The 10,004-nt window shown below is 34.7% G+C and overlaps 1 protein-coding gene across 3 annotated transcripts; it reads right to left on the reverse strand.

The window, feature by feature from the left end:
• Window positions 1-2,378: 2,378 nt before the first annotated feature.
• On the reverse strand, window positions 2,379-8,431 carry LOC131004529 (uncharacterized). 3 transcript variants are annotated; one of them, XM_057931235.1, is made up of 7 exons: window positions 8,237-8,431; window positions 7,324-8,147; window positions 6,940-7,071; window positions 6,657-6,723; window positions 6,167-6,239; window positions 5,516-5,583; window positions 2,379-2,968 (listed from the first exon to the last, which is right to left on the reverse strand). In XM_057931235.1, the coding sequence occupies exons 1-7, from the start codon at window positions 8,261-8,263 to the stop codon at window positions 2,525-2,527; spliced, it is 1,635 nt and encodes a 544-aa protein (XP_057787218.1). In that variant the 5' UTR covers window positions 8,264-8,431; the 3' UTR covers window positions 2,379-2,524. The 3 variants fall into 3 exon arrangements, with proteins under 3 accessions (XP_057787218.1, XP_057787217.1, XP_057787219.1); XM_057931234.1 differs by having other exon boundaries at window positions 7,324-8,427; XM_057931236.1 differs by lacking the exon at window positions 2,379-2,968 and adding an exon at window positions 4,495-4,646 and having other exon boundaries at window positions 7,324-8,427.
• Window positions 8,432-10,004: the final 1,573 nt, after the last annotated feature.

Consider the following 10,004-nt stretch of genomic DNA (forward strand, 5'->3'; position numbering starts at 1 on the left):
CTGTAAACAACAAGGAGTTATCGGTATTAAGAGTTCTAGAGTGAGAGTTTACCTCAGGCCCATTCAGTCCGTTGTCATAGCTGTTGTCTGAATTGTCAACCACGCTTTCGGCATCTTTGGCCATGAGGGCTTGGCTCGTCGTTTGAGTTGGTGGAGTTGCTGGTTGATGATTCAGTTGTTGATTAAGAAGCTCTAGCATCTCCAGCTACCATAGCTTTCTTCTTCGCGTACTTGAGATCCCTCTTAGCTCTTAGCTCTTTGCGTTCCTCATGCGATAATTCAGGGCAATCAGTTCTGTAGTGCCATTTCTTCCCGCACCCAAAGCATTCCACATCCTTGTCTGTGGAGTGTCTGAATTTGTACTCTGTTTCTTTTCCCTTGTGGAACTTCTTGTACTTGCGAAACTTAGATTCCATTTTATTAAATCTTTCAATCAACAAAGCATATTGACTGAAGAAGTCTTCTGGTTTCAGTTCAGTCGGTTCCTTCGACTGCTTCTTACTTTCCTTTGATGAAGTTTTTAGTGCAGCTCCTTTTGATCCGGATGGAGTATCTTCATCTTGATCCTCTGGCCTTTTTGGTTTCTCGATTTCTCAGAATGTCAAATTCATTTGCTTTTAAGTCTGAGAAAAGCTTATTAGTTGGGAGCATGTTGAATCCAAGTTTGTTCTAATGAGCAACTGCATAAATTTGCCAGTCACCTCACGGAAGTGCTCGTAGAATCTTTAAGTTGATTTCTCGTTGTGTATACTTGTCATTTGAGATGGATTGAACCTCGTTCAGTATTTGATTGAATCTGTACTCCATTTCTTCAACTGATTCATTTTTTAGCATCAGGAATGTGTCGAACTTTTGGCAAGCTATAAATAGCTTATTCTCTTTTATTTCCTCTGATCCGATGCACATCCTTTCGAGAATATCCCACATCTCTTTTGTTGTCTTGCATTTGATAATCTTGGTGACGTGTTTGTCGGGGACTGTTCCGGAGATGATATTCTTGGCAAGATTATCCAGTTCATCTTGCTTTCTTTCTTTAGTGGTGAAGTCAGCCTTGGATTTGATCTGGACTGCATCGTATGGATCTCTTGTGGTGTTCAGTGGAGTCCTCTTGACCACTTTCTGTGATGACGATTGGTCCTTTGGTGATGACTTTCCACATTCGACAGTGTTGAGCAGTGAGATAGCTCTCTAGTATGAACTTCCATATGCCGTATTTTTCAATACTAAACGCTGGGAGTGATGAGGCTCTGTTGTAGTTAGTTTCCATTGTACAAGGAAAAGAGATATAACAGGTATAGAACGCAAATAGCACTTAGAAGACGAAAAAGTTCAAAACCCTCTTTTAGAAAATGATCTAGTTCAGTAGAACCGGGTCAAAGCAATTTGTTCTTGCGAACAACCTGCTCTGATACTAATTGTTGGGTCTCAGAGGGTTGACTGAACAGGTGTATGGGGGGGGAGGAAATACACCTGTAGGCTATTTTTGCGGAAAATAAACAAACCAATCTTCAGTTGTAAAGTGGTTGTAGACTGATACTGAAGTGACTTCAGTATTTTGATTTCAGTCAAGCACAGGGGCGACGGCACTGGGCGACAGCAACGGCGTCACGGCGTCGCTGGGAGCTTGAGACTTGGGCGACGTCGCGAGTCTCGCGACGACAACTCAACTGTAGTGGGCTTAGCGGTGAAGGACGGGGACGTGAACAGAGAGGCTCGGTGCAGAAGGCGGCGCCGGCATGGGCCTCGGGGGCGGCGAGTGTGGGTGGGGATGGCAGAATGAGGTGGGGGCGACGGGAGCTCAAGCCACTTAGCAAACCCTAGCTCTAAAATGGGTGAGAGAAGGGGGGCGACGGAATAGAATTAGAATTAGGTTTGAACTTTGAAATCTAAAACAAAACCCTAATGATTAATGTTTAATAATTTAATATTAATTATTTATAAAATATATAATATATTATAATAATTATTAAATAATTTGACAGGTTCGGTCGAACCCGAACCAAAAATTGACGATTTGAAAATTTTCAAACCAAACTGCACCATTTTATCTACCAAAAACAAACCAAATCACCCAATTTGGTTCGATTCGGTTCAATTCGATTTGAAAAGAACGGTTCGGTTTTGCTCTGCCCTAAATACAATAGTCAAATCAATTAAACGTGATAATTTAGTTTTCAATTCAAACGTGATAATTTAGTTTTCAAATTGGACAGTGCGCATCAAGAATTCACAAACAATTAATCAAACCTCAATTCAAACTCCCTAAACACTATAGATTTGAAAACTAAATTATCACGTTGAATTGATTCAAGCAAATAAAGATAAAAAACCATCAAATCAAACTACAAATTAGAAAGAAAAGATAAAACTTACAAACCAAGCACAAAACATTCTCCAAGATAAATTTGATAAAGCAATTCTTACAAACCAAGTGCTTCTCTATTGTTTTTTGTGTAGAGCCAGTGAGAAAGAGCGTAATGACAGATGATAATGCAGGCGTGCCAAGAGAGCCCCAAAATAACATTCAATAGAAAATCCGCAGACTGCCCTTCATGCGACAGCCAAGCAAGGGCAGGCTAGGGGCCAACCACAGCTGGCTAAGGTTGCTGCCTCCTATTCCTATACGCCCAATCCAGCCAACGGGCCCTCTGCCCCTCACAGAACAGCCAAGCGAGAGCAGACTATGGCACAACCATGGCTGGCTAAGCTTGCTGCCTTCTAAGGGCATATTATTCTTGCGACAGCCAAGCAAGGGCGGGCTAAGGTTGCTGCCTCCTATCTGCCCAATCCAGCCAAGGGGCCCTCTGCCCCTCACACAACAGCCAAGCGAGAGCAGGGTATGGGCCAACCATGGCTGGCTAAGCTTGCTGCCTTCTATGTGCCTATTATTCTTGGCGAAGCTGCAGTCAATGCCGGGTAGCTGCAAGCCATAGCCGGTTAGAAATTTTAAATTGTTTTCCGTTGAAACCTGTAACACGACAAATGACAACTTAGTGCAAATTAATCAAATTCATGCTAACAAGACGGAAAACTTAACATGTTACGAGTAAAATAATCACAAAATGCATGGGAAATTACGACCAAACAAGGTTCTCTCTTAGTTAAATTCTTGTCTAATGAGGAGTAAAATATATACAGCACTGTGCATATTAGAACAAGAATATTTCTAATTGTTAGTCATTATTATTATGGTTATTTCAGGTATTTGGTCCAGCACCGACTTGATAGGGTTAACTCGACTCTCGGCTTGCCAAAACTCAGTTCTGACTTTCAGCTTTGACCTATGCCAGCCCTGATAGCGCGACCCAGGTTATAGTATAAGGGGGTTTGGGCTAATGGGCTTTAGGGGCTTAGAAAGGCCCAAATGCTTTAGGCTTATTCTCATAAATAGGGCACTTGTACATGGAATGGAATAAGGGGATTTTTTCATTATTATTATACTTGATTTGTATTTGGGAACTCTTCTCCATCAATAAAATCTCTACCATTTTTACTGTTTTATCTACAATTATCTAGCTTTATTATGAGAATTGTTTACGAACTCATCATTGTCAAAGTTAAAGCTCACTAACATGCAAGCTTGCTATCGGACTATTATATCAGAATGGTTCATCATCATTTTAGGAGTATTGGAATCATAATCAAAACACTTAATAAATTTCCCAACAACATTTCCATTTTTCAAAATTACATGGTTATACTCTCTTCTATAGTTAGGATTTTGTAGATAGATATAAAGGTCCTATTTAGAACAATACATTTTAGACATAATAAATAAATAAATAATTGACAAAATTGATTTTTTAAAAAAATCATCACTACCTAATCTGAGGAGGGTGTATTCGTTCAAGATTTTAATAGATTTCTGCATACTTTTAAAATCTGGGTGTATTCATTCAAGACTTTTAAAAGTCTATGAAAATCTAGAAGTATTCGTTCAAGACTTTTAAAATTCTATAAAAATCCAGATGTAATCGTTTCAGACTTTTAAAAATCTATGAAAATCTAGAGGTATTTAAAAATCCATGGATTTTAAAATTGGACTGATTTTCATTGATTTCATTCAAAAAATACACATGAACAAATCCGACCTCAAACCACGAGATTTCGGAAATCTTCAAATTTCAGCGCCGGCTGGGTTCCACCGACCGCGGCTCGAAGAAGCCAGCGATCGTTGGCCCGGTAAAACCTAATGAGTGTTACTTGATACCCAACGGTCGCTGGCAATCTATCTAGATACCACGATTTGTTTGATACCCATATTCAATTATGAAATTTGTTTCTTGCCGACTTAAGTTTACTTTGAAATAAGTAGTATAATTATAAAAATACTTTCACAACATTTTGGCAGCTAATATTAATATCATTAACTAAATGGTGGGAATTATTTATTTTTGGTGTCTGGTTCAATGTGTACTCATCAACACTATTTAGCATTAAAACAAATCTAGTGTTTATTGACTTGTACAAAAACATAATCACGTTTTTTAATTACCATACTAATCTCTCTATGTGAAACTATCAATATTCAACGAGGCCAGCAGTCGCTGGGTAAAGCGATCACTGGGAGCTGTCCCAACGCTCAATTAATTCCAACGAGCGTTGGGATGGTAGATTTCAAGTCCTTCAAATTCTTGTTAAAATCCCTACAAAATCCGTTCAAAATCTATTTAGAATCTGTGTGAAATATGTAGATTTTTAAAATCTATTAAAATCCTGTACGAATACACCCCCCCTAAGTACTTAATCTAGATTCCAAAGCCATTATCATATAGAGCGACTGATAAACTAAAGCAATATATTTGGTTTTTTCTTTTTTGAACAAAGAATTATATAATTTGGTATTTAGGTTAAATGAAGCTTCAATTGCTAGTTGGAATCCAAATAACAAACACAAGTGGTCAAAACTGGTCACTATATACTTCATATGGCAGGAGTATTAATGAAATCCAACCAAAATACATAATATTTATATAGTCTAGTTCCAGTAACATTATACAAAGAGCAAATACTTGTAATGTACAACCTATTTAAAATGAATAAATTTTATATTATGTATTATAAACCAATTTTTGAAACATCAATTATATCCCAATCTTTTTTAACTTGGAACAAATTTTTTCATCCAAAAGGTTTTAAAGGCTCTTTCACTCAAAGAATTAAGGCCAAGATTTGTAGTTTATTGCTTCTTCCTTATATGCTACAAATACAATACTACTTATTTCATGTTGTGACTTAAGATATGCTCTTCCTTTAAATTTGAAGTAATTAACATGGCCTCATCAACCCATATATAAAGCATATGTACAACCAATAAAGTTTGCCATCTCAACATCTTCTTATTATTATGTTTACCCTAATATACTTCCAAATTAGCAGCATGGGTTACAAAAGAGATGAACATTTAATTTCCAATGATACTAAAATAATTCCATCATTAGCGGGTTATATTTCCTAGGATCTTGACATAAAACAGTCAATATGTGTTTGTAGGATACGGTTCAGTATTACTCACTGAACAACACATTCCACGTAATGGGAGAGAACCACATTCAGCAAATGGTGCCCCAGGTGCTTTTGTACCTAAAATATGATATAAGAGAATATGATGTGAAATCAGTAACTCATGAGAGAATATAAAATATAGCATGTAGACAAGGTTGGCTAATCACATAATCACACATGATATTCAACTGTTAACCATACTTATTTAGGACTTAATGGAAATATCCGTCAATGGTGGAGCTAATTTATATATGTGGGAAACAACTACTAGTAGCATATTCGTTTTAAAGTTAACCAAGAAACTGCAACAATTCTATCACGACTACTCTAATTATTAATTAATGTGCAACAATTCTATTACAACTACTATATAATTATTAATTAATGTTCAATCTACTAGATACTTCAAATATTTTATTTTCAAGTTTAGTACTTTTAATCACTTCATTATCTGCAATTTCCCATCATCATCAAACTTTCACCATGACCATTTCCAGAAGCATAGCTACAATTTCCCCTCATTGTTTCTCAAAATAAACATCTTTCACCATGACTATTTCGCATTGCTGAAATTTCCCCACATTGTTTCTCAAAATAAACATGGTGAGGAACAATGCATGGAGTAACACATAGAAGATTAGGTAAATTATCGAACTTTCACCATGACTAATTCCAACAACATAGCGTGAATGATTTTTTTGCCAATTTGCAACTAACTCCTCAGTGTTGGGATCCTGCAAAATTTGCCAATGAGTTGAGACATGAAATTCCAAATCATTAAAATAAAAAAGAAAAAAGAAAAAAGAAAAGAAACAGAAACAATTATTAAACAAACTGACTTTATCCATAGATAAAATCATAATCAATGAGGCTATATTTCCAACATCAAGTTCCTAAGAACAGTTATTGGTAAGTCAATACATAACTGATTATGAAGGACTAAGGTCCATAGAGTTATGTGTCCAAAGAAAGAAAACTTCCAATGACAAATCAATGAAGTAGTAGCTTAATGTTTAGATCCAATAAAGTATAACAGAAAGCATATCATTCCCAACTTCAACTAAAAATAATATGCATCAATGTCACAGAATATATATTATTAGATTGGAGCTAAAAAGAATGAAGTAAAAAACAAATGAGAACAAGAATACCATCTCCTCATCCTCATCCTCCTCCAATACCTCCACTGCCTCCTCTGTATCATCAAAGACACGGAATCTGCAGTCTCACATGTGTTTAATTAGTAAAAGGAAGCAAGAAAGCTGCTTTTCATTAAAAAAGTAATCTAAAACACAAATAATTAACATCCTATTTAAGAAACTAACTTTATACAATTATAACACCCATGCATGTATTACCTTCATATTCAAAATTAATCCTTATGCAATACCCTATCAATTGTTGATAATAAGAAAAAAGCACGGAAAAACATACCCGTTAGCAAACGAATCAATGAGGTTCAAGTTGTCGTCATCAAGACCAAGATCAAGATCAGAATCATAACCATCATTCGCCCATTTGAGTATAGGCTCGGAGTCAGTCTGAATATGATTAAGATAACGGGATCTGCACTCACACATCATGTTATTTCACATGAAATACTGAAACAAAGAGAAAGTTGGCTAGCTTTTCAATTAGAAATAGTGAGAGTCAACATGGTGTTTCAATTTCGAATACTATATATTCAAGAAACTTTTTCTAAAATATAACACCAAAAATCATAACGTATTTCGAATTAGATATGCCCATTTCAAGTAAAAAAATGCATGATATAATTAAGCCACACAAGGGGTTGAAAGAAGAATGTTACATACATACCCATTGATTGGCTTTCCATGGGGCAGCGCAAAGGTGCTCTGAACATAAGAAAAGAAAATGATATTATTCCTACGCTCAATCAAACCCAAATACATACACTCTTTCCCATTCCAATCGTAAACTACTTGATGACATTCATAGGGTATAAGCGATTGGCTACTTGGTCCTTCAAGAAACATGAATCGACCATCTATCATATCTGATAAATCATAACAACCACTAAGAACGACATTTTTATGCAAGCACCAAGACCCATCTCTCCATACCCAAAACTGATAATAATCACCGCCAATACGTTTACCGCAACTATAGATACCTCCGCTCCGTGGCCAAACTAAAATAAGCCCTACCGAATCTTCATTATCTAACTTAAATAGCAGAAATTTATCAAGACGATCCTCTGGCTCTGGTGGCTCACGTGGTACAGGCAAGTAAGAGAAGCTTTCCTCGCTAAAATCGAACGATATGACTTTGCTTCCATATAAATCCAGCCAATAACACCTATCGTCAACATACTCACCGCGGCCATATAGAAAACAATCACAATTCGGAATCGTCTTCCAAGAATCATTTTTTACTGAATACAACTCAGTTTTTGTTCTATTTGTTCTATCAGGTTCCCGCATTCGTATCGTAACTCTTAAGAGTTTGTAATCACCAGATTTAGAATCATAGCCGAGAGACAACTGCTGGATGCTAAAATAAGTTATATCTTCTGTGGGAGGAATAAATTGAAACTGTTTGGTTGTGGGGTTGCAAAGAAAAATATGGCCAAAAGCATCGCCCATAACCAACAAACCCCTACAACTGTTACCAAAAGCTGGCTGCCATGGATTCAAAAAAGGAAGGTCGAAACTATCTTCAGGGATTTCAGAAAAATCTGGCGGAGAAAAAGCAGATAAATGATACATACCGGACTTGCCAAGGTGAAATTTCGCATTAAACCGTTTCTGCTCGGAATTACTCATCGTGTTCGTAGTGGACAGAACAGATGTAGAACAAGAAATAGATTGAAACCCTAACGCAGTCATATACTAGTATTCTTTTTCGTGTCACTCTAATCAATTGGGCATGGGCTTGGGATGCATATTTCACTACGAAATTTTTTGAAAGGCGAATTTGAGAGGGTGATTTCCGAAATCAAGTTCAGGTAAGAATTTATATGTTTATTCTAGTTATTTAAAATTATTTGAGAGTACGTATTTATACAACTTTTTGCACTTGATAAAAGTATTTAGGGCAGAAGATTGAAAATTGAGTCTGATTAAGATTCATGAACAGGAAGAGTAATTATGATTGTATGTTTTTGCAATATAAGTAATCTTTGTATTAATCAGAAACCGATTCCAGAAAACATTGGTTGTTAGAGCTACAGTATCAAACATATATATTACCACAAAGTTAAAAAATGAGAATCAATAAGTTTATATAAACATGGAATGCACCTACAACATAGAACACAAAATTGGAGGATATAAGTATGTTAGAATTGATTTGGAAGAGTAAGTTAAAAAACCAGAATCAATAAGTATGTTTTGAATAGGAAAAGTAATTAAGATTGTATTTTTTAATTTTATCAAGTATTGATTTTTTATTCTTATGTATTCGTTCTCTTAAGAGAATGAAAATATTTAAGTTGAATATTTAATTTTCTTCTCAACAAGCTTGTGTTGTGGTATCTATCTATTATTAAATAGAATACATATTGAAGACTTCTCCTTCATTTTTTATCCTATGTGGCACTCCCACAAGTTAGTATTTGGATCATTCTCAATTCTATATTATATAACTAGTGTATAACCCGTCGAAATTCGACGGTATTTTAAATTATAATTTAAATTATTTATATTATTTTTATATAATATAATTATTTTTTAATTAATTTAATTTGATGTAATAGAATTTACATTATACTAATCTTAATTATATTCGTCAATTAAATGTTAACTTTTTGTTAGAATAGTAAAATACTCGTTTATATAAATTTTGTACATTTTTAATATATTGATGGATAAGAATTAATTTAAGATCTCATTTTTCATCTAAGCATCATCTCATCTCATGATCATCAAGAACTCGAAAGACGATATCTGACTTTTGATTATCTCGTCTAGACCTTAAAATACTATGCCTGACTTAATGTGTCAATCGTTTGAACATCACTATCTGATGCTTTAAATATCATAATTCACTTCTAAACATCATTTTCATTATGAGCTTGAAAGACCATGGTTGACTTGTGAGATTATATAATTTGAAGCTTGTGAGATTATAACTAACTTCTAAACATCATCTTGTATAGAGCTTAAAAAATCCCCATTTGTGCATCATCTTATTTAGAGCTTAAAAAATTATAACTGAGTTTCTAGCATCATTTCGTTTGGAGTTTGAAAGAATAAAACTGATTCATGAAAATCATCTTATTTGAAGTTTGAAAGACCATAACTAAGTTCTGAGAATCATCTCGTTTAAGGCTTGAGAAAATTGATGTGATATTCAAATTATATCATATCAATTTATTTAGTATTTCAATTGTTAAATTTTCATAAAAAAAATCAATGTGTAATAAAAAAAACTATGCAAAATATCTTATTTCATGACCAAATTAAAATAAAGAAATAATTTATTTAATCACAAGTATTTATTTTTTTTAAAATTAAATAATTTTTTATTCAACTAAA

This window comes from Salvia miltiorrhiza, unplaced genomic scaffold (assembly GCF_028751815.1).
Source record: "Salvia miltiorrhiza cultivar Shanhuang (shh) unplaced genomic scaffold, IMPLAD_Smil_shh original_scaffold_419_1, whole genome shotgun sequence".
NCBI classification, from domain to species: domain Eukaryota; kingdom Viridiplantae; phylum Streptophyta; class Magnoliopsida; order Lamiales; family Lamiaceae; genus Salvia; species Salvia miltiorrhiza.

Excerpts from the sequence above, each read along its gene's own strand:
- LOC131004529 (XM_057931234.1), bottom strand. The coding sequence starts at position 8,354 with ATGACTGCGTTAGGGTTTCAATCTATTTCTTGTTCTACATCTGTTCTG. Across the intron at positions 7,072-7,323 it reads CATGGAAAGCCAATCAATGG|ATCCCGTTATCTTAATCATA; the intron begins GTATGTATGTAA and ends GTGTGAGTGCAG. Across the intron at positions 6,240-6,656 it reads AGGATGAGGATGAGGAGATG|GATCCCAACACTGAGGAGTT; the intron begins GTATTCTTGTTC and ends CAAATTTTGCAG.